The sequence below is a fragment of the Lactuca serriola genome, chromosome 1 (assembly GCF_051521515.1).
Source record: "Lactuca serriola cultivar US96UC23 chromosome 1, Lser_US96UC23_V15, whole genome shotgun sequence".
NCBI classification, from domain to species: domain Eukaryota; kingdom Viridiplantae; phylum Streptophyta; class Magnoliopsida; order Asterales; family Asteraceae; genus Lactuca; species Lactuca serriola.
Window position 1 is genome coordinate 213,515,455 of NC_136408.1, and position 25,672 is coordinate 213,541,126.

Consider the following 25,672-nt stretch of genomic DNA (forward strand, 5'->3'; position numbering starts at 1 on the left):
TTCTTGGGGTTGAAATAGACCTGTTATGTTTTGTATCGTATGTGGTATTTTGTGGAAATCACTAAGATTTATGCTGACGGTTTTGTGGTTAAAATATTTCAGATACTTTTGGTTCCAATGGGAAGAGTCCGACATGATTACATTGCATCCACAAGGGATTTCATACTTATAATTATGTTACCACTTTGATGTTATTGGAAATACTTTTGATACTATCACTATTTTGAAAGTAATGAATGAATGTTTGGTTGAATTAAAAACAAAATTTTACCTTGTATTTTTGTGACGTTTCAAACAGCCACTATTAGTGGCGACATCCAACATGTTTATTGGTTGTCGCCGCTAATGGCATTGTCACTATTAGTCGTTATTCTTGTAGTGGCAATGGAAGAGTTGAATAAGATTGAATGCATAATTGACATTTAATGTATTACACTCTACCATTATGAGATGTCATGTTATCATTTAGTAGATATAGAGTTCAATGACCATTGAGCTTTTCAATAGAAAATAAAACATTTCAATTATTAAAAATATATTTCATTGAACTTAGTTGAATGCATTGTAGTAAAGTTAATGTAGAGTTGTATAGAATATAAAATGATAACATGTCAATCAATTAAATTAAATTTTAATAAGTTCAATACATTGTGAATGTTTTAGTACAATAGATAACTCATGGTAAAATATAATAGGTTATGGTAAAATAGGATGGTTAAGATAATTTATGGTATAGAGCTGAAACCAAAATGTTATGCAAACCGAGAGTGGACCGGATATATTACATATACATATTATAACACTAAGCACACATTAACATGCATTTAAATGGAAACTAGGCTTTAAAACCTATCATCTTGCTTCATGATAAATCATTTTAATTTACTTTAATAGTCATTCAATACTATATCAACCACCGGACGGATGGTTGTAAATACATAGTAATAAGCTTTTTCAGTTGGGTGAACAGCGTCCCAGAACACATATTTTGATGCATCATCACATATAGCTGAGTTCATGTTGCATAGTATTGATGCTTCAATATATCCAGTTCCACAACATCCGGTACTCACCTCTTCAAAACCTATCAATGGATAAAATTCATTTTAGTAGGTTTTAATTATCTCTAATTGCTCCTGAAAGTGAACTTTAGATGCATATATATGCGTAGGAATCTTCATGCTAACACACTAATATGTTTTAACTTTATAAACTTACCAAGTTTGCTTTTTCCAAATTGAATCATGTCAAGAAGAGGTGTGTATATGTCTGCATAATAGAATTTGGTTTCAGAAGTTTGCATCGCTTTCAATTTGTTTTGAAGAATTACGTTGTAGTCTTTTGCAACCGATAACATGGTTGCTACGCATTCTCGTCCATTCATTGCAGCATTTCTGTTCAAAGTAATTACTTCAGGCAGGCAACCCATTGGAGGTAAACCTACCATGGCTATCTTTCGAGCACCTTCATTCATCAATTCCTTCAAAATTATATACATCCGGAATTAATTGTAACAACAAAAAATTAACCCCATATGTATACGGAAAACTTTTTGATTATGTGAAATTAATAATTAATTCAAAATGGACATGTGCATGTAGTACTATTGGTCCATGTCACGATGCCTTTAATTTTTCTCTTCTTTCTTATTATAAATAGTATTATAGGATAGTGACTTATCATTAGGTAATTAAATCCACATGATAGGAGTGCATGTCAGATCAATTGAAGATATAAATTTCTCCTTAATTATTGAGAAATAAGATTTGCACACAATTAAAAGATAATACTCAAAGACAAAAGCCAACGTGCATAAGACATCACGCTTGTTGACATTTGTTGACATATTAGGATACCAATATCTAAAAGTAAGGCAGTCAAAAGTAAATAAAAACTTTATCTCTATACCCAATTTTATTTATTTTTACCTCAAATTATAACTAAAACCATTTTCAAATGGAGATATTAAAGCGTACTATCAAAATATAATTTATTAGACAACACCTAATCATGTCCCACTCTCATTTAATAAGGTTTTTATGACGTTTTCTATTTAGTTTCTCACCCACATTTCAACGTCAACTTAACTCATGAAAAGTCGGTATATCTGACTATGTCTCATGCAATGTAACACGTACCCATTTATGGCATTTTAAATTATGGGCCAAAAAATAATTCTATATTAGATAAACCAACATTTATCACAGTATCCATTGGTCCATAATCTCTTGTATCACATATATCTAATTTAAGAATCAGCAGCTTAACTTTTCATTTATTTTTGTTCAGACCAAACGATTAGTTCTTTCTAAACATGAGATTGATTGCCTAAAATGTATTTTTTTTCATGAAGCTTACAATGTAGCAGTTGACTTATCGTGTCATAAATAAGATTGTGCTATTGGCATGCATGATAAAAACATACCTTCAAGAACTGGTCGATGTTTTCAAACAAAAGATTTTGATAACTTGAAACGTTCGGATACAAAACCTGTGACACTGGTTCACCCAAGGCATAATAATTTACAATAAAATCATTTGTACCAGCACTCAGCATAAACGCGGCCCTCTTAATTATATCAACCGTTCGTTCTTTCCCAATTAACATATCCATCTTCGATTTATACTCTCTGAAGTATTTCATCTGCTGTTCCAATGAAATTGCACCCTATACAACAATGTACACAATCAAAATGTAAGAAACTAGCTAACTAACTAGATTATATGATGCATGCATATATCTAAAACCATATCTTAATGACATCAATAAGAAAATGTCATTTTCAAATCATCTATATAATCAGTACTATTCCATATACGTATGCATAAAATACCATGTCAATGATTCACAACATTCTTAGGTACTGGTTACTAACGAGTAACGACCCTAGTGAATAACAATTTAACGTTATTCACTTTCAGTGAAACAATAAATTGTAAATATAGAAACATTTATGAGCTATTCGTACTCGGCTGTAGTTAATTAATTTTCTGTTGTACACTGATCAATATCCAGTACAAAGGATTTGGAAAACCATTGCAAGTGCTAACCTTTTACAGGCTTCCTGATAAAAACTACGTAATGTAATGAATATATGAAAAAAGGGTGACCAAAGTAGAAGCTACATCGAAAAAAAGTTGTTACCATTTGAAATTTGTAACTTCCTCTAATAAATATTCGTCTCTAAAACTGATATTATTGTCTCTCTATCAACACAAACACACACAAAAATAGATACATAGGCAGTGCTTATGTGGGTGTTTGTGTGTTTGAGTGCTTGTGTGTGTGTGTGTGTGTGTGTGTGTGTGAGAGAGAGAGAGAGAGAGAGAGAGAGAGAGAGAGAGAGAGAGAGAGAGAGAGAGAGAGAGAGAGAGAGAGAGAGAGAGAGAGAGAGAGAGAGAGAGAGAGAGAGAGAGAGAGACGGAAAGTGTAGGGGTAAGTGGATCAAATCCAGAACCGGCAGATGCAAATGAAACACCGGTCATTAGGTCGTCAATCCTAAGAGTGGGATCCAAATAAGCTGGGACACTATCTTTGACACCGACGTATGAAGCTGCAAAAAAGAAAACAGAGAAATTAATTATACATCAATAGCTTTAGACAAAAAAGAAAAAAAAAAACCAAAAACCATTTGAATTGAATCAGTGATTTTTACCGACGAAATCAGGAACAAGGCGACCATTACTGAACCTTCCGGTGGGAATGTGGTTGATAAAATCTCTACCATAAGGTGGGAAATTGCTTTTCATAGGAGTTCTTATGAAGTTGTTGTTTCCTGCATCAACAGTGGAGTCTCCAAACACGAAAAGGGCTGAAGGCTTCGGTTTAGCAACTGGAGTTTGAGATTGAGAGTAGTTAATGGTAAAGAAGATGAATAAGAGAGATATAATGTTGTGAAGTAAAAGAGAGGAATCCATTTTTTTTTGTTGAGTTAGATAGAGAAACCAAAGTGTAGGGATTTTGTTATATGTTGTGGTGAAGATTACCTTGTTTGCTTAATGGCCTTCTTTGGTCGCTCACCTAACTTATTTCATACAAATGGCTCTTACACTTGTGAAGAATTTTTTACCTTAGTTCCAAAAATGACAATATCCTCGAACTCGACATTATGGTGAAAGAAGACTACATTTTGATTGGACACTTTGTTATAAAAAAATGTCATTTATTAATAATTAAACATTTAATAGGTGACAGAAGTTATGGACCATAAAAAAGTTGATCATTATAATATATCATATAGGTAACTAATTGGTAAAGATGGTAATTTCCAATATATATGTTTTCCATAAAAGAATCCATGTACTTTTAGAAAACAAAAAAATATCACATTAAACCATCTCACAATAATTGACGTTTTATATGAGAAATCACACAACCACCCATACTTTTGGTTGATGGCCTTTAACCGGGGCAACACGGCAAAGACCTTTTTGTAAAATGATTCTTCACAAAAATGGTTTCAAAGATAAAATAATTTTACATGTTTTGTAAAAATTAATGTGTTTTGTTCACATATTTTTATTTTAGGTAGGTACTTTTAAACATTACAAAGTCTTGTACTTATATTTCCATGAGTATTGAGTCCCATATTGTTAGCATCATTGATTAATATTTGAAACTATTATCGAAGCATAATTAATGATTTTAAATATTTTGTAAAAATTAATGTGTTTTGTTCACATCTTTAACCATCTCACCCGTAGTGCAGAACTACCCTGTCGGTGTTGCTTCAATAAAAGGTCGTTGATGCCTCAAGCATTCTAGGTGGAGAATCTGGTTGTAAACATGTTTTGGATTCCAATTAAATTTCCTAGATCAACATTAGATTAGTCTAGGCTATCTTATCTACATCTATTCTCTCTCTCTCTCTCTTCTTAATTCATCTCCAGTATATACTGTGATTGCCCAGCGTCCTATTGGCTTTTTTTAATGAATGTTTTATCCTTGCCGTTCAAAAAAAAAAGGTACTTCTTAACGTTACAAAGTCTTGTAATTAAATTTCAATGAGTACATGAGTCCATATTGTTAGCATCATTGATTAATTGAAACTATTATCGAAGCATTAATTTAAGTAGCTAGTGACACTCTTTACTATCGTTGTTATATGATTACTTGAATCCTTCGTCGCCATCTCCTGCCCATGAAAACAGATTTTGGTGATTGCTTTAACGTAATCCACACTCTAGCTAGATATTCGTTCATTTCGACCTATCTTACTTGTGGGAACCACGTCACTCGATTCATCCATATATACAAATAATTTAATAGTCTAGTACATTTATGATCTGATAGCTGTTGGCCATATTAATTGTATCAGCGTTGTCTGCTAACCACTATCACTAGATGGTGTTTGAATCATTAATATTATTTTTAGACATTGATGTTGCGTTTTAATTCTATATAAAAATATGAATATGCCAGTTTTGTGGAAACAATGTCTATATCCGGTATATATAATCTAAACTGGTCACTCCTATATCAAGGGTTTGTTAGCCACAAACATATACATGTATTTGCCTGCTGATCCATGTCAATCATGTCGAGAGAATCCATATACGCAGACCACATTAATCACAAATTAAATCAATTAGACATGGAAAATCGAACTATGATTGATCCATTAAAATTTAAAAAGCATGCATACGAATAATTGTTCCACTAAAATTGATTAAAGTCGAAAAAAAAACGTTTTGGGAAAAACAAAAAAGAAAAGAATCATATGGATATCTTATATTTCTGCATTATTTTGTCAGTGTAAACCAAGTCTACTAAAATCTCTATGTTTTTTTTTTTTGAGTTGTGGTCAATGGAAGCGTTATATATAAGTGCACATGTTTAGCATCAATTCAACATATAGTGCATTATGATTAACAGATTTTACCAATATATATGAAAAATCCGTTTGTATTAGCAACGGGTTTAAGAATTAATATGTGGCTACCTGTCAGAACATAGAGTATTAGCAACGGAATTTGATAATCTTAATCTCATCGCCGATATGTCAAAAACAAACCACCAATCTTTTAGTCAATTTTAGAATGAAAACTAAATGGTTACCTACCGAATAATTTACATCTATAACTGGTTGTCTCTAGTCTACCGGAAAATTTTAAATATATTTGACTAGTTTATAACCCGTGAGAACCACAGTTATAAAAATAATTAAACTTTTATAATAATAAAAAATCAAAATTATTAATCAATTATTTTAAATAAATTACTAATTAAGAGATATTTTTATTAGTTATGTGAAATTATAATCGTTGATTCAAATAAATATATAAAAATAATTTTTAATATATATTAGACTTTTTTTGTGAATTAATGAAAACAATAATATAAAATTTTAATTTTAATTTAAAATGGAGAATAAATACATTGAAAATACCATCACATTAATGAGGAGGTTTAATAAATTTAAAATGGAGAACTAATAGATTGACAAGTGGCAACACATTAATTAAGAGGTCTAATATAATGACACATGACAAAAAAACTACTCTTTTATTAGTATATGGAGATTAAATAGATTGTTTTTAATTTATATTGATTTGATAATAATTTTATATAGTACTTATCAATATTAACAAATAGAATAATTCAAAATTTGGTCCATCTAGATTGTTGATTTCAATTAGATCCTGTCTATGATTTTTAAAATTATGGATATGGTCTTTTTGGTCTATATTAACCGTGTATTTGGTCTCTAAAGATAGTAAATACTATATGTTAAGACGTCGCATGTCAAGTGGCGGATCCAGAAAAAAATATTACTGGGGTCCCTTATATAAAAAATAAACAAAAATTTGAATGTAAAAAAAATCCAAAATTTTAAGATTTTTTGAGAGTTTTTTCCTGTTAAAAATGTTACAAAAAATAGTTTTTTTCAACAGAAGTGGTGCCAATAGGTATAATTTCAGCAAAATATGAATTTTTGACGGGCTAGTTTAGTAAAATGGAGGCTAAAATAAACTTTTAAGTGGGGTCCATGGGCCCCCTTCTTACATTGTGGATCCCCACTGCCCACGTGATGGTAAAATTAAATTTTTATCTCTCTTTTCACCTCTTTGTACCCCTTTATAATTCAGTGGCTAAATTGATTTCACCACACATATATCTTCTTCTTCTATGCACACAAGGTTTGAGGAAAATCAACCAGAGTGGATATGTGCTTTTTGGAAGAATCTTGATTGTGGAAATGTCATGGATTGGGCTTTACCCGTGTTTTCTTACTTATACCTTAAAGGTTGTTATCTTTGAAATTATAGGAGTCAAGGTGCATATTTCATAGAACGGTTAACACAACCATGTCCTCAAGATTAATGACAATTATACCTAGCTTTTTCTTAGGAACTTTAATAGGTTGAAGTATATGTTCACTTATTGAATGTTGACCCAAAAACATTGAACATTGAAGATGTATTTGTGATATTCCCCTATTTAGTAATATATTTTGGGGTAATTATCTTAATATTTAGAGTTTAATTGATATATTTAAACATAAAAGGTACTTAGAAATGCTTTGAAATAAATAATTATTTGTAAATTTAAATATTGGAGAAAAACAAAGAAACTTGCCATGCTGTGGACATGATAAGGACTAAAAAACAAAGATCGAACAAAAGATAGCCATAAGCTCGCCGACCTTATATCGAGCGCATCTCGTGCTTCACAAAGTCACAAAGAGATAATAACATCGAAGAGATCGAAACCAAATCGAATATGAATTCCGACTTCACGACGCTAAACTTCAATTGCCGCGTTGTGATGTTGCCGAGTCAATAGCTATATGATTTTACAACCCTAACTTTGGGCACAGCCAAGGGAAAAACCTTTGGAACGAATATAGAAGCGTCCAAAACCTTTTTAGGGAGATTTCAAAGTTGGATAAGCACTAGGAGGAAGGATTTGATGAATCATGAGCTAGAAGCATTAGAATTTCACTTTGATTCGCTTGATGATCGTGTCTAGAAGGTCATTTGGTGATATTTTTATGTTTTAGTTTGTTGATTATGTGGTAAAAACCTCATATTTTCATAGATTTGATGTAACCTAATGATTTGGTCTGATTCTATTTTTCAAATGATATTTTTGCCTAATATATTGTGATTGTTTGATCAAATACCTCATGTGTTAATGTTTTGATTTTTATTATCTATTGTTGAGTTATACACAATTTAGATAACCACTCTGATTGCATTAGCTTGAATCTTAATTAGTTTGTGAACAATAAACTATTAGGATTAGTGTTTGACCAAAACTTACGATTATACGACAAAAAGGTAAACCTAAATGTGTAAGAGAGCATTTGTTAACCACTTATGCTTATAATTGACCTTCATGACTCTTAAAGTTAATTCCTAGATCGAATCTCTCATATTAGACACTTGATTATAATTGTTTAGATAGTTAATTGCATGATCCTTGTGTTAAATATCTTTATAATTATACAATTTAATTAATTTGAGTCAAGATAACTAATTTTATTACAAATCGGTAAATAATAACTAAAACTCGTTGCACTCAATTGGAATCCACCATATTTGAAGGCAATCGAATTTTGTGTGCAAACATCTTTATCTCTTTTGTCTCTAAAAGTATTCTCTAGTTTTGTGTTTGCTTTATTGAGTTTAATTAAGTTTAGATTAAAAAATAAATAAATAAATAACTTCATTTACTTTATTGTTTATAGTTTAACTAAAATTTAAACTTATCTGAAGTGAATCTCATTCCCCCCGAGATTGACACCTGATATTACCAAAACTATACTACCACAGGATTAGGTTCGCTACTTGTGATGTATATTTAGTTTTGATTATTTATTTGTTAGTTAAACATTGTACATAGTTCAGTTTTTAGTTTGTAGTTTTTATGTTTATTTTTAAATGGATACCCTTGATGTCATTATTGAGTGTGAGTTACAAGCAATAAAGTTGGATGATGAACGATTTGATCCAGAAAGACATTTTGAGTCGCTGGAGGATGTTGGCACAAGATTCGGACAAAGAAAAAGAGCAAGATGAAACCCATTTTTCATTGGTAGAAGACTTGTGTCAAGATTCTGTCTCCGGAAAAAGTTTTGAAATGCGATCCTTTTATGAGTATTGCCTAACCAACTGTAGTCCTTGTCGATATTTTGGAGAAATTTAAAGACGGGTTTGTGATACCAAAAGTAGAATCAAATATTTGATTTTTAATAATTGGATCTATTAGGGTTTTTAGGATATAAATCACATGTACTTCTGGAATTTCACATAAACACTTATAGGAACATGCAAACTAAAAGAATCTATGGCTTTTCATAATTAATAGAAACATACTTTTTGAATCAAAATTAACATCTTATGATAATCGAAATCATGAGTAGGAAACATACCTTCGCTTAAATCGAATTAAGCTAATCAACCTCCTAAAGTATTGTTAAAAAACTTAGCTCCAATAAAGTGGTAGCCTCTAATGTGTTACACCCAAAACGTTAGGAAACCCTAGGATCTAATAAATGAGAGGGGGAGAGGAGAAATATGATTTCTTGAGGTATGAAAGGTGTAAGCCAATTTTGGCTATAGTACACCCATATTTATACTTATCAGATAACCTAGAAATCAGAAATTTAAATAATCAAATAATGGTACATTATTCATATTCAAATTTTGTTTCCTTATTAGACCAAAGGGTTTGTAGCCCAGCGGTATCAGGTGATGTCCTCTCTCTTTTAGGTCGAGGGTTCAAGTCTCGTCGTGGACATAGGTGGAATAGGTGTTGTTAGTTTAGGAGTAGATTAGATTTGTCGGTTAAAAAAAAAAGTTAATACATAAATTGATTGTCCATATTCTATTATAGAGTTTATGGAGTTGTACGACTTAAAATTCGGCATTTAGCCATAAATGCTTTTATAGGGTATATATATATATATATATATATATATATATATATATATATATATATATATAGACACACACACTAAAAGTAATTTATGGTCATGGTTTAAAATATTAGGTGTCACTAAAACTCCATAATAGCCATGAGAAATGAAAAAATGTCACCAATACTAGTTTATTGTAAGGTTTTAATATATTATGTGTCAATAGAAGTCTGCAATAGCAATGAAAACAAAGCAACATGTGAGTGAAAGTAGTTTACGGTGACGATTATCAAAAAATGATTGAAAATACTATAAAAATTGGTACCATACTCTGACAGTTTTTACCTACAGTAACAAATTTTATGGGTTCTAGTCCCTACAATTAAACGTCACTATAACTTATCTTTAAAGATGCGACATTTCCTTACACACTGACTAAAACATATAATAAATAAATAAATAACCGTCGTAAAATGTCTATAGTGATAGGTTCTTTGCGTGGTCAAAGCCCAGTTTTGTACTAGTGAAAATCGATCTTATTTTGTCACACCCCAAAACTGGTAACGGTGTGTCACACCCCAAAACCGGAATGGCGGAAACGTTCTGGGGTGGATGACGTCATGTCAAGTATCACAACACATGCATTATAGTAATCAAAGTACAACAAAACATTGCATTAATAGTAATAGTTTTACATGGTTACATTACAATACATCAAAGTAATACAAGTAATAGAATAAATACAGCGTGGTACTAAGCTATCTTCATCAATAGCTCCGGGGATGTACCTGTCTAATGCTAACCTAAGAATACAAGTTATTTGAAAAGCGAGTATCAGCATTTTTACAAATGTTGGTGAGTTCATAAGTATTTAGTGACATTTATTCAAATAACTTTATGAAGTAGTAGTTTAAGTGTTTATAGTGTATTAGAGTTCTTTCCAGAAAATCATATATTTCCTTTAATAACAGCAGCCTTCTACCAAGACTGGTCAGTGTTATGTGGTAAAAAGTAGTTTTTCCCTTAATTGCGATCATTATCAAAATGCTGAATTTGATTATTAAAGAAGGTAAGAGAAATCAGGGAATATCATATACCTCAGCAGTGAGGACTGCTGACTAAGGCAAGGAATTCTGAGACTCCAGGAGAGTATCGAACGAACGACACGCCTGGTTCAGTCTAACAAGTGGAGACACAGACCCCAGAAGGTACCAAATGAAAGGTACAGCTGGTAAGGTCTAAAACAGTGAAAAACAGACCCCAGACAGTATCAAATGAAAGATACGTCTTGTAAGGTCAAAACAGAGAAAACAGACCCCAGACAGTATCAAATGAAAGATACATCTTGTAAGGTCGAAACAGTGTGACTCTGGAAATGAATTACCAGCTTACAGTGTAAATTGCCGATGAAATACTGTTACCTTAAGGCGAATGAATTATAAGGTAACCCGGGATACTCGTAACCATACTGACTAGAGTACCAGACGCCCTACAAGCGTCTAAAATATGACATTTGTCACCCGTTGGCTTGGTAGGCCGGGACTGTAGCCAGCAGTCTGGGTGCGGGGTTGTCAATCCCGTATAGATCTATACACACAATGTCCGCTCTCCCTACAGGAGATTCTGGTTACCGACTAGACGACGGAGAAGGCCGTGTCCTGAAGATGCATCCTAAATAGTGGGTAGAGACTTCCAAATAGTGGGTTTCTAATGTAAGTGATGAACTAGAGGTAGAGACTCATAACTGAATTGACTGAAGTAAAGCCATATGTTTATGCTTGTGTACATAATATATAACTAATGAATCAAATGACCTTCGGATGGACATCCGATCCCATCAGACCACATCTCAACGAAGAAAAGGAAATAGGGCAGACAAGCCTTCCTAAGTCCTTCAATCAATATTTATATGCATCTATACAAGCACAGACATACATCTAACTATGCTTGAGTGTGTATCAAGTAGAAGTGATTCTTGTGAAGTAGGAGTGTCTAACGAGTGAAGTAGGAGCGTCTAACAAGTGAAGTAGGAGCGGTCGTAAGTGAACTAGGAGTGTCTAACAAGTGAAGTATGAGCGGTCGTAAGTGAAGTAGGAGTGTCGAACAAGTATAAGCGTATCACGAAGTAGAAGCGACAATAAGTGAAGTAAGAGTGTCTATCAGGTATAAGCGACTACAAGTATAAGTGAAATAGAGACAATAACAGGTATAAGCGTTTCAAGAAGTGAAAGCGTTACCAAGTGGGAGTATAAAATAAGTATAAGCGAAGCAACAGTAACTAACAAGTAAAAGTATACGTTGTGAAAGAGAACTTTGATTAAAATCTTGTAAAACCTTTATAAACCAGTTTAAAGTGAGTTTTAAATAAAGCAGTATAAATAAGAGTCTCGAAACAAACGAAAAACCTTTTTGAAAACCATTATAGTGTCCTACTCGGTAAAACAGTATACAGTGTGGTAAAATCTTGTGCATGCGGGTTATCAATTACATGTGATTGATATGATAACTGACATGTTTAACTTGTATTCCCCCCTATAAAACATGTGAAAACATTTAAAAGGTTCATTCAGGGGTATGAACTCACCTGGTATAAGTAGGTCCGACGAAGGTGCCATTTGGGCGTTCGGTGTCACGTAAGGACTCGAACACACACAATGACCTATTTAACATATGATAACATATGTTCACATACAATTAGTATATTTAATACTAATTAAACAAGTATACGCGCTCAAAGGAGCGGAAAAACACTTTGGTTAAGTGTTTGGGGTGTCTCGGGTAGCGTCTAAAGGTGTGTATGGCTTAGGAATGGAGTTTACTCTCCGAGAGTAAACCCTTAATATGCTGTTTACGGCCCAGGGACTATTCACCATGAGTTTACGGTCGTAAACTCATGGTGAAGGGTTCTAGTGTGTTTTAAGGCTTCTAACTTGTTCGTCGAATCATTCTAGGTCCAAAACTATATAGCATGAGTGGGTTTAAGGTCTTTAAGGGCATTTAAATGGAGTTTACGGCCCAGGGACAACTCCTAAGGGAGTTTATGGCCGTAAACTCTCATTTCTTGAGTTTTGTGAAGTTTCAAGCCCCTAATACCCTCCTAGCATTTTATAGAAATAGTCTAAGGCCATTTGGGGAAAAAAACATTATTTTGGCATGTTTGAAGGTGTTTACGGCCTTGACACATGTCTGGGCCGTAAACTACTTTTACCCCTTCATTTCCTTGTGTTTAAATGATCTAAACCCTAAATGGTATGCCCCTAATTTATGTATTAAGCCCTAGGGTGATTTAGGAGTGTTTTGGGGCACTTTTGCAAGGTTTAGAGGTGTTTACGGCCTAAGCATGTGCTTGGGCCGTAAACTCTCTTTTATGCCTCAAATCATTATGTTTTAATGTTTAAACACTCGTAGGCTAAACCCTCAATTTATTTCCAAGCTATTAGGGACAAGTTTGGGTCTTTTTGGCCTCAATTAAGGGGTTTACGGCCTAAGGAGGAGCTTAGGCCGTAAACTCCTCTTTCACAGCTTCTATGTCCGATTTCTAAGCTATAAACATGAATAATTATGTTTAGAACAAGCTAGGATAAGCGGACTTACGATTTGGAAGCGTTTGGTTGCGGATTTGGGTCGAAAACGAGTCTAGAGAGAGAGGGTGGAAAAGGCTCCAATGGAGTTTACTCCCCCTTATATATGGGTGGGAGTTGGAGCTCAGTGGATTTCTACCCGATACTGTCGTTATACGGGGCTTTTGGTCGCACCCGATTTAGTGGTCGTAATAATAAAAACTAACTTTTCTAAATTACTATGGAAATGTAATTTAAGTGTTTTTATTTACTTTATTACGACTATAACGACATAAAACATAAATAAATAAAACATTTATTTATTTGACGACCTCTTATTAACGGAACTTTTATACAGTAGAGTATTCCGTTAACGGTAACGGGGTAACGTAACGGAATAACTTTGGGTTGTCACACGGAGGAATACGTTTCGGGGTGGAGGAGGTCATGTACAGTATCATCACAATTGTATAATAGTAAAAACAAGAAACATGCAACCATTTCATTTACATAGTGAGTTTAATTACAAGTGTGTTCTGTAATGTTTATCAAACACCAAAAGTAATACAAAAATAAGAGATGGATCTTGTATGCTCCACCTTCTACAAAATGCTGCACCTGTACCTGTCTATCTTTGACCTGAGGATACAAGTTATTTTGAAAATGAGTATCATCATAAAGCTGGTGAGTTCATAAGAGTTTAGTATAAATTTTAGTATAAAATGTATTAGTACAGATAGTGTGAGAAGCTGCAGTTTACATTCGTAAGTAGTAGAAAAATCTAGAAAATCCTATATTTTCCAGAAAATATGTTGTAAGTGAAAGCCTTAAAGTTGCAAGTACTTATCTTCATTTAAAACCATTTGTTGTAAAGGTATATTAGTGAGTCTCCAATAGGTAGTGTAATAAGAAAAGTTATGCCTGATATCGGTAATAGTGGGGCAACTCCCATAAGAAATAGATACTTATTTACTTCGGGATTTTAACTTATTCTTTAGTGTTAGTATTTTAGTGTGAATGTAGTGTAATCCTTGTGAAGTAGCGGCATCCCTAGGCCTGCACGGCTCGGACTGAGGTTAACTGTCGGGATGTAATAGTGTCTGCCCCGTATAGATCTATACATGTAGCGTCGTCTTCCTGTTGGAAAACTCTGGGCATAGTATGTAGCGAAGAGCGTATCTCGTAGTGAGTTAGTGTGTTATCCCCTGATTAGTGCTTTCTCTTGTATTATAGTGTAGTAGTCTTTTCTATAGCTCGTAGTGAGTTCTCTTACTAGTGTGTAGTAGTCTTTTGTATAGCTCGTAGTGAGTTCTCTTACTAGTGTGTCGTCTCGTAATAGTGTATATTATAGTAGGTAAAGTAGTGGCAGTAACGAGTAGCAGTGGCCTTAACTATACCCATTATAGTTAACTTAGTGTGTATGGTTCTTGGGATTTTAGTAGTATAGGCATCGAATGAAATGAAAATACTCGTATCCAACACTAATATACATGATATATAAGTAAGAAATCAATGACAGTCGGACATATAACAACTACCCTAAGCCCACAATCAAACAAGAACAGGAAATAAGGCGAGCTATCAGTCCTAAGTCCTTCAAGTCTTACTTATATAAATATATTAGTGTGGTTACATTTTTATAAGAAAAAAAATTTAATAAAAATCTTGTCAAAAGAGAACATTTAGAAAATAGTTTATTTATCCAGAATAGTTTTGAAAACGCAAAGTTCTTTTATAAGGCATAGTGATAAATCACATGTGATTTGAACTACGGATAGTGAATCACATGTGATTAATTTTCATAAACATGTATATTTGACTTGTATCCCCCCCTAAAACATTAAAAAAATTTGAAACGTTCATTAAAGGGGTATGAACTCACAGTTTGTCGTAGGGTTCGAGTGTCAACAGATGCCCTGAATGCCAATGGTCCCTATAAATCATGTGATGACACATAATTGGGTTAGAACTAGGGTGTTTCATGCTTAAACATGATGGAAAAACATCCTTAGGGCTCGGCATTACTGTGTACAAGTGTCTCATTATCCATACTTAATAATTCATGCAAGTTTAGGGCCAAAAGTGGGCATTTGAGTGAGTGCATGACCTTGAAATTGAGTGTGCGGCTGAGGTGTGCGGCCAGAAGGGTGTGTGAGGCTACACACAAGTGTGTGCGGCCGTTCAGAGTGTGTGTGCGGCCGTACACTCCTCTTGTGAGTCCAAATGAAGTGTTTGCTCTTCACACTAAGGAGATTTGAATGTGTGCTGCCCCCTCACGAAGGTGTGCGGCCGTACACCTTCAAGGGACCATGAATATGATGAACATGATGAGTTTTAAAGCTTGGGATTCAAGTGTTTGCCACTAATAAGCTTGAAGATGAACTAGATCACAAATATGAGGTCTTCAAGGTGTTCTTGGTTGAAGATTTTATAGAGAGAAAGTAGAGAGAGAGAGTAAGGAGCATCCAAATGAATGAATGAAGTGGGTATCCATCTATATATATGTTTGGGTGTGAGGCTGGAGGGTGTGCGGTTGGGTGTACGGCAGCACACATGGGTGTGTGGCCGTACACACAAAAGTGTGGCCACACACACCTCTTTTTGGTGTGTTTGATCCGATTCCATGATGCAAAACACTTTCCAACATCTCCTAAGACCCATAACTAGACTATATTATGTCGAAAACACGCATTTGGAACCACAAGATTTACTAAGGATGGTGAATTCAAGATTTAAAGACAATACGCGGACCAATTACATAGGATGAAAGTTTCGGGTTGCCACATTACCCCCCCCCCCCCCCCCCCCCCCCCCGGTTAGAGGGAATTTCGTCCCGAAATTTAGAATTCCTACAGAGGGTAATTACAGAACTACTATGCAAAAAGATGGGGATATTTGAGTTTCATTTGATCCTCGCGCTCCCAAGTGAATTCCGGTCCCCGCTTGGCATTCCACCAAACCTTCACAATTGTGATGCGGCTTTGTTTCGTTCATTTCACTTCTCGGTCCAGAATCTCCGCATGCTCCTCCACAAAGCTGAGGCTCTTATTGACCTCGATCTCGTCGAGGGGAATCACGAGAGTCTCGTCAGACAGGCATTTCTTCAACTTTGAGACGTGGAAGGTAGGATGTATGTTACTTAGCTCGTGGGGTAATTTGAGTTTGTAAGCTACAGGGCTGATTCTAGCGAGAATCTCAAAAGGACCTATGTACCTTGGGTTCAGCTTTCCACGCTTTCCGAAGCGTATTGTGCCCTTCCAGGGCGAGACCTTCAAAAGGACTTGGTCTCCTACCTGAAACTCCAAGGGTTTTCTTCGTTTGTCCGCGTAGCTTTTCTGTCGATCCCTAGAGGCTTTTAATCGTTCACGAATCTGTACAATCTTCTCGGTCGTTTCTCGAATGATCTCCGGACCAGTGAGAGCGCTGTCAGGAACTCGTCCTTTAGCCAACTGAGTGTCACCCATCTCAGCCCAGCACAGAGGGGATCTGCACTTCCGGCCGTAGAGGGCTTCGAATGGAGCTGCCTTGATGCAAAAAGATGGGGATATTTGAGTTTCATTTGATCCTCGCGCTCCCAAGTGAATTCCGGTCCCCGCTTGGCATTCCACCAAACCTTCACAATTGTGATGCGGCTTTGTTTCGTTCATTTCACTTCTCGGTCCAGAATCTCCGCATGCTCCTCCACAAAGCTGAGGCTCTTATTGACCTCGATCTCGTCGAGGGGAATCACGAGAGTCTCGTCAGACAGGCATTTCTTCAACTTTGAGACGTGGAAGGTAGGATGTATGTTACTTAGCTCGTGGGGTAATTTGAGTTTGTAAGCTACAGGGCTGATTCTAGCGAGAATCTCAAAAGGACCTATGTACCTTGGGTTCAGCTTTCCACGCTTTCCGAAGCGTATTGTGCCCTTCCAGGGCGAGACCTTCAAAAGGACTTGGTCTCCTACCTGAAACTCCAAGGGTTTTCTTCGTTTGTCCGCGTAGCTTTTCTGTCGATCCCTAGAGGCTTTTAATCGTTCACGAATCTGTACAATCTTCTCGGTCGTTTCTCGAATGATCTCCGGACCAGTGAGAGCGCTGTCAGGAACTCGTCCTTTAGCCAACTGAGTGTCACCCATCTCAGCCCAGCACAGAGGGGATCTGCACTTCCGGCCGTAGAGGGCTTCGAATGGAGCTGCCTTGATGCTCGTATGATAACTATTATTGTAGGAAAATTCCACAAGAGGTAAGTGTGTATCCCATGATTTACCGAAGTCGATCACACAAGCTCGCAGCATGTCTTCTAAAGTTTGGATCGTCCTCTCACTTTGTCCGTCGGTCTGCGGATGGTAAGCTGTACTCATGTCCAACCTTGTCCCTAGAGCCTTTTGTAGTGATTGCCAAAATCTTGAGGTAAATCTACTATCTCTGTCTGAGATAATAGATATAGGGACGCCATGCAACCGTACTATTTCCTTCAGGTATGTTCTCGTGAGCTTCTCCATCTTGTCCGTTTCCTTGATGGGTAGGAAGTGTGCAGACTTGGTCAATCTGTCGACGATGACCCAAATAGTATCCAATCCACCCGTTGTCTTGGGCAGTTTGGTTATAAAGTCCATTGTAATCCGCTCCCACTTCCATTCCAGTATCTCTGGTTGTTGGAGGAGTCCTGATGGCTTTTGATATTCGACCTTGACCTTCGCGCATGTAAGGCACTTACTCACGAAGGTAGCGATCTCTGCTTTCATGTTAGGCCACCAGTATAGCTTCTTGAGATCCAGATACATCTTATCCGAACCTAGGTGGACGGAGTATCGACTGTTGTGAGCTTCCTTCATGACTACCTCTCTGAAACCTCCGTGGCGCGGAGTCCAGATTCGGTCCATAAGTTAGTAAACTCCGTCACCCTTGACCTCCAAACTCTTATCCATTCCGCGCAGGGATTCTCCTGTCACATTCTCAGGCTTTAAGGCTTCAAGCTGAGCCTCGTTGATCTGTGCGGATAGATGCGAATGGATAATCATTATTAATGACTTGGTTCTTCGGCCAGAATACTCTTTCCTACTCAGGGCGTCGGCTACCACGTTGGCTTTCCCCGGGTGATATCGAATTTCGCAGTCGTAATCGTTGAGTAGCTCGACCCATCGGTGTTTTCTCATGTTGAGCTCTTTCTGGTTCAGTATGTGTTGGAGGCTTTTATGATCAGTGTACACTATGCTCCTCGTTCCATACAAGTAGTGTCTCCAAATTTTTAGTGAAAAGACGACCGCTCCTACCTCAAGGTCGTGAGTAGTATAGTTCACCTCATGCTTCTTTAGCTGTCTTGAGGCATAAGCGATGACTTTACCTTGTTGCATCAAGACACAGCCGAGTCCCTAATTCGATGCATCGCAGTATACCACGAAGTCTTCTGTTCCTTCGGGAAGGGATAATACTGGTGCGGTGCATAGGGCTCGCTTCAGGGTCTGGAATGCCTTCTCCTGTTTCTCTTCCCAGTTGAATGGTACGCCCTTCTGGGTCAACATGGTGAGAGGCTTCGCAATCCTAGAGAAGTTTTGAATGAATCTGCGGTAGTAGCCAGCGAGGCTTAGAAATTGACAAATCTCCGTAGGCGTCTTCGGTGCTGACCAGTTCTCAATAGCTTTAATTTTGGAGGGATCCACGTGGATTCCTTCTTCACTAACCACGTGTCCTAAGAATTCAACTCTTCGGATCCAAAACTCGCACTTAGAGAACTTCGCATATAACTTCTCTGATCGCAGTGTTTCCAGGACTCGTCGCAGGTGATCCTTATGTTCTTCCTCGCTCCGAGAGTAGACGAGTATATCATCAATAAAGACGATGACGAATTGATCTAGATACGGACGACATACCCTATTCATTAAGTCCATGAATACTGTGGGAGCATTAGTCGGTCCAAAGGGTATCACTACGAATTCGAAGTGCCCGTAACGGGTTCAGAAAGCTATCCTCGGAACATCTTCCTCCAGCACCCGTAACTGGTGATACCCGGATCTAAGATCAATCTTGGAGAAGTAACTCGCTCATTGCAGTTGGTCGAATAGGTCGTCGATACGAGGGAGAGGGTAACGATTTTTGACAGTGAGTTTGTTGAGCTCCCTATAATCGATGCACATACGGAACGATCCTTCTTTCTTCTTTACGAACAAGACGGGAGCTCCCCAGGGTGAGAAGCTTGGTCTTATAAAGCCCTTGCTGAGCAGCTCGTTAAGTTGACCGGATAGTTCTTGCATCTTTGCACGCACTAAACGATAAGGCGACTTAGCTACGAGAGTAGCTCCTAGGACTAGGTCGATCCTAAACTCAACCTGACATTTGGGAGGTAGACCCGGAAGATCCTCTGGGAAAACGTCAGGGAATTCGCATACAACGGGAATGTCCTTTGGATTTTTCGATTTCTGGCTTGTGTCGACGACGTGAGCAAGAAAGGCACGACATTCCTTACGCAAGTATTTCCGAGCCTGAATACTGGAGATAATACGAAGGCTCGTACCGGATTTATCTCCATAGACCAATACGGTTTCGTGATTTGGAAGGTTCAGGCGAATGGCTTTATCGAAGCATAGGATATCAACGCGATGAAGACTCGACCAATCCATACCAACAATGACATCGAAACTCTTGATCGAGACTGTTTGAGGTCGATTGGAAATGAGGATTCGTCTAACGTGAGGGTACAACCTATGTAGATTTCGTTAGAGCTTTCAGTTTTCCCGTTAGCCATTTCTACGACGAATGTTTCTTTTAGTGGTTGAGGGGATTGTTTGAGTAAGTGTGAAAAGTTTTGATTTATGAAGCTTCTTTCTGCACCACTATCAAATAATACACATGCATAAGAGTTGTTGAGAAGAAACGTACTCGTGACTACTGTGGGATCCGCTACCGCCTCATTGTGACCAATGGCGAGTAGTCTTCCATTTCCCCTAGCATTTGCAGTCTTTGGACAGTTCTTCTTGAAATGACCAGCTTCACCGCAACCATAACACGTAGGGGTCACTCCCTAACCGGAAACTTGTGAGATAGGTTTGGGAGGGGCCTTGCAGAATCGCACAGTATGGCCCTTCCGACCGCAGTTGGAACACTGCAATTCACGGCAGGGGCCGTTATGGTGGAAAGGGCACTTGGGACACTTGGGCAGATTCCCACTATAAGCCTTTGGCGGTGTAGGAGTGGCTGGAGTAGTGGCAGCATGGACCGCCACAATTTGTTGGTCCTTGGAGGAGGTTTGAGTTTTCTTGCCTTTCTTCTTATCCCATCGCTTCCTCTTTTTGTCAGATGAATCGGGTGGTGCAATGGTAGTTGTGGTTGTTGTTGCTGGAGTAGAAGAGACTTCATGGTTAACCAGACTCTGGGCCAATTCCTTGGCGCTGTCGAAGGTGGTAGGGCGTGAGGCTAGAATATTTCCTCGATACGGGGGCATTAGACCCCAGATGTATCGTTTGATCTTTTTACTTTCGGATGGGATCATGTTGGGACACATAGCTGCCAAGTCGCAGAACCTGACCGTATAAGCTATTATGTCAGTCCCTACCATCTTGAGGTTCCAGAGTTCCTCCTCAAGTTTCTGAATTTCGCCCCTCGGGTAGTACTCCTTTCTCATGAGATCCTTTAGAGTGTCCCAGCCCATGGCATTGGCTGTGACCAAGGAGAGTGCACTGACATGGCCGTTCCACCATGTCAAAGCCCTGTTAGTGAGGGTGGCAGTAGCGAACTTGATTTTGCTCTCTTCGGGGCAAGAGCACATTTCGAATACAGCTTCGGTTCTTTCGAACCATTGGGATAATGCCATAATTCCTCTAGTACCATCGAAGAAGGTAGGTTAACAGTTCATGAAGTCCTTATAAGTGCATCCCTGCACTCTTTGATGGACTTCACCAAATCTAGAATTTCCACCTCTAGCATCCCCGGAGTTCATTTGGGCCATGGCTGCTGTCACAGCCGCGGTCACAGCTGTTTGGAATAGCACTGGGCCTATGGAGGAGGAGGTGGTGGAGGAGGGGTTTGAGTTGCCGGTCTTCCTTTGCTTGGACGCTTTCGTGGAGGCATCTTTTACTAGAAGATCATAGCAATGATAGCAATAGTAAGAGTCTATTGCAAAATAAGAATAGAGTGTTTCATGGATTAATTCAACATAATCCAAAAATCAGAATGAGAGTCATAGAAATAGAATAGTTAGTTGCCAATATACTGGTATTGATGATGTAATACAAGTTCAGGAAAAATTGACCTATCAGAAGGTCTTACATCAAACCATAGGGAAAAATGTTGGCAGTTTAGAGGTCTAGTTAGGGTACTTTTTAGAGCTAGGAATGTTTACAGACAAGATATCTACGGAACATTGAGAGAAAAGGCTAGTCCTTTAGACAGAAGAGTGAAGTAACTAGATGTCTCCTACTGGCGACGGTTACTTGTTGGGCAAACCCTCAGATTCGCTAGTTGACGCATAACTTCCTGAAAGTGTCGATCGTGAATCCTTTGGCGTACTCAGAGTTTCCTAACTTCGGCTCGGGATGCAGCTAGCTGTTGCTGTAGAGCCTCGTTGGTCCTCCTTATGCTTTCCATGGCTTCTTCAAGTTGGCGGATGCGAACAGTGTTGAGATTCAAGTTGGCATCCACTTCTACAACTCGACCAATGGCTGCTTGACCCTGCTCGACATTCCTGGCAATCCTTCGGACCATGATGGGCAGAACTCGGTCCGCTGATCCTCCTTCGCTTATGTTGTAGTAGCTTCGGTCTCCATTGTAGGTAAAGGCTGGCCCTACTCCTCGCTCCATCGGTGCAAGGATATGGTCCACATAGGAGTGGGTCCCTAAAATGCCGGACGAGGGTTGGGGTTCGGAGCCTCAGGAGGTAGGTTGTTAACTTCTGGTTCGGAGCTGGGGCTATCCGCGAAGCCTTGAGCATGATGTTCATCCAAAGGGATCGGGTGATCATCATCTGACTCCTCATCGAGCCATCCTCCATTGCCCTGGTTTGGATAGTACGGATCACGGGGATGGTGGAAGCCGGCCATGCTATATATGCGAGAAAGGGGAAAAGAAGATTAATAGACGTACTAAACTAAATTACTTATAAGATGATCATCACGAGTTAGACCAATATTTGCATAATGCATACTAATTACATGCGATCGGGGCAGGATAGTCCGTCGAATAAGTGACCCTAACTCTAAATCCACAACCAAACAAGGAACAGAAAGTAAAGCAAAGATCACAGATTCTAAGTCTATAACGCCCTAATCACATGTAACTGGAAAGTATCCATTTAGCAACCATTGCTCCACTAGTAACGACCCTTTTTAGTTCTCACATATGTATGTCTTAGAGATACAAAATACTCCTATAGTATTCTAATACTAACGTTATTGTGGTAGTGTTGGTAAGTTTTAGACTTGTTGCAACACCACAACCAAGATTAGGCACATGCTATTCACTCCTAGGAAAACATAGTTGATCAGGCTACATCCCCCTAACTGTGACTATATGTCTCTAAGCCCAATTGTGCTGTCCAACAATCTTAATACTTTTGTTCTGTTCTAGTGTGATACTGACTTCTGTGTTTTATAGAGATGTGTGTATATATATACTTAGTTAAATCTTTTAGATACTTAACAGTATATACTCTTGGTCATAGTGTTTTAGTCCCGAAGTGTTTATAGTTCATATATCTTTTATAGGTTGATATACTTGATTCAATATAAACAATGCTCTGATACCAATCTGTCACACCCCAAAACTGGTAACGGCGGAATACGTTTCAGGGTGGAGGACGTCATGTACAGTATCATCACAATTGTATAATAGTAAAAACAAGAAACATGCAACCATTTCATTTACATAGTGATTTTAATTACAAGTGTGTTCTGTAATGTTGATCAAACACCAAAAGTAATACAAAAATAAGAGATGGATCTTGTATGCTCCACCTTCTACAAAATGTTGCACCTGTACCTGTCTATCTTTGACCTAAGGATACAAGTTATTTTGAAAACGAATATCAGCATAAAGCTGGTGAGTTCATAAGAGTTTAGTGTAAATTTTAGTATAAAATGTATTAGTACAGATAGTGTGAGAAGCTGCAGTTTACATTCGTAAGTAGTAGAAAACTCTAGAAAATCCTATATTTTCCAGAAAATACCTTGTAAGTGAAAGCCTTTAAGTTGCAAGTACTTATCTTCATTTAAAACCATTTGTTGTAAAGGTATATTAGTGAGTCTCCAATAGGTAGTGTAATAAGAAAAGTTATGCCTGATATCGGTAATAGTGGGGCAACTCCCATAAGAAATAGATACTTATTCACTTCGGGATCTTAACTTATTCTTTAGTGTTAGTATTTTAGTGTGAATGTAGTGTATTCCTTGTATGCTACTGATAGTGTGAGTAATAGGGTACCCCATGACCTTCCCAGTCATGCATAGTGTAGTGAAGTAGCGGCATCCCTGGGCCTGCACGGCTCGGACTGAGGTTAACAGTCGGGATGTAATAGTCTCTGCCGCGTATAGATCTATACATGTAGCGTCGTCTTCCTGTTGGAAAACTTTGGGCATAGTATGTAGCGAATATCGTATCTCGTAGTGAGTTAATGTGTTATCCCCTGATTAGTGCTTTCTCTTGTATTATAGCGTAGTAGTCTTTTCTATAACTCGTAGTGAGTTCTCTTACTAGTGTGTAGTAGTCTTTTGTATAGCTCGTAGTGAGTTCTCTTACTAGTGTGTTGTCTCGTAATAGTGTATATTATAGTAGGTAAATTAGTGGCAGTAACGAGTAGTAGTGGCCTTAACTATACCCATTATAATTAACTTAGTGTGTATGGTTCTTGGCATTTTAGTAGTATAGGCATCGAATGAAATGAAAATACTCGTATCCAACACCAATATACATGATATATAATTAAGAAATCAACGACAGTCGGACAGATAACAACTACCCTAAGCCCACAATCAAACAAGAACAGGAAATAAGGCGAGTTATCGGTCCTAAGCCCTTCAAGTCTTACTTATATAAATATATTAGTGTGGTTACATTTTTATAAGAAAACAAATTTAATAAAAATCTTGTCAAAAGGGAATACTAAGAAAATAGTTTATTTATCCAGAATAGTTTTGAAAACGCAAAGTTCTTTTATAAGGAATAGTGATAAATCACATGTGATTTGAACTACGGATAGTGAATCATATGTGATTAATTTTCATAAACATGTATATTTGACTTGTATCCCCCCCTAAAACATTAAAAACATTTGAAAGGTTCATTAAAGGGGTATGAACTCACAGTTTATCGTAGGGTTCGAGTGTCAACGGATGCCCTGAATGCCAATGGTCCCTATAAATCATGTGATGACACGTAATTGGGTTAGAACTAGGGTGTTTCATGCTTAAACTTGATGGAAAAACGTCCTTAGGGCTCAACATTACTGAGTACAAGTGTCTCATGATCCATACTTAATAATTCATGCAAGTTTAGGGCCACAAGTGGGCATTTGAGTGAGTGCATGACCTTGAAATTGAGTGTGCGACTGAGGTGTGCGGCCGTAAACTCCTCTTATGAGTCCAAATGAAGTGTTTGCTCTTCACACTAAGGAGATTTGAATGTGTGCTGCCCCCTCACGAAGGTGTGTGGCCGTACACCTTCAAGGGACCATGAATATGATGAACATGATGACTTTTAAAGCTTGGGATTCAAGTGTTTACCACTAATAAGCTTGAAGATGAACTAGATCAGAAATATGAGGTCTTAAAGGTGTTCTTGGTTGAAGATTTTATAGAGAGAAAGTAGAGAGAGAGAGTAAGGAGCATCCAAATGAATGAATGAAGTGGGTATCCATCTATATATATGTTTGGGTGGGAGGCTGGAGGTTGTGCGGTTGGGTGTGCGGCAGCACACATGGGTGTGTGGCCGTACACACAAAAGTGTGGCCGCACACACCTCTTGTTGGTGTGTTTGATCCGATTCCATGATGCAAAACACTTTCCAACACCTCCTAAGACCCATAACTAGACTATATTATGTGCAAAACACGCATTTGGAACCACAAGATTTACTAAGGATGGTGAATTCAAGATTTAAAGACAATACGTGGACCAATTACATAGGATGAAAGTTTTGGGTTGCCACATATTTAAACCACTCCCTTCCCTAGTTCTCCGTTCAAACGATTGCACAGATTGACATAGTGCTTAATGCTTATGGCATATGGTCGACGACTTGTAACTTAGGATTATAGTTTATGGTTTATGGCTTATGAATTATG

General features: G+C 37.5%; 1 protein-coding gene across 2 annotated transcripts; it reads right to left on the reverse strand.

The window, feature by feature from the left end:
- Positions 1-694: 694 nt before the first annotated feature.
- On the reverse strand, positions 695-4,122 carry LOC145049304 (GDSL esterase/lipase At5g45960-like). 2 transcript variants are annotated; one of them, XM_078997737.1, is made up of 6 exons: positions 3,988-4,122; positions 3,657-3,833; positions 3,424-3,554; positions 2,426-2,668; positions 1,219-1,480; positions 695-1,084 (listed from the first exon to the last, which is right to left on the reverse strand). In XM_078997737.1, exons 2-6 carry the CDS (start codon positions 3,748-3,750, stop codon positions 888-890), a joined length of 927 nt encoding a protein of 308 aa, XP_078853863.1. In that variant the 5' UTR covers positions 3,751-3,833; positions 3,988-4,122; the 3' UTR covers positions 695-887. The 2 variants fall into 2 exon arrangements, with proteins under 2 accessions (XP_078853863.1, XP_078853859.1); XM_078997733.1 differs by lacking the exon at positions 3,988-4,122 and having other exon boundaries at positions 3,657-3,978.
- Positions 4,123-25,672: the final 21,550 nt, after the last annotated feature.

Excerpts from the sequence above, each read along its gene's own strand:
- LOC145049304 (XM_078997733.1), bottom strand. The coding sequence starts at position 3,918 with ATGGATTCCTCTCTTTTACTTCACAACATTATATCTCTCTTATTCATC. Across the intron at positions 3,555-3,656 it reads CCTTGTTCCTGATTTCGTCG|CTTCATACGTCGGTGTCAAA; the intron begins GTAAAAATCACT and ends TCTTTTTTGCAG. Across the intron at positions 2,669-3,423 it reads CACTTACCCCTACACTTTCC|GGTGCAATTTCATTGGAACA; the intron begins GTCTCTCTCTCT and ends ATTGTTGTATAG.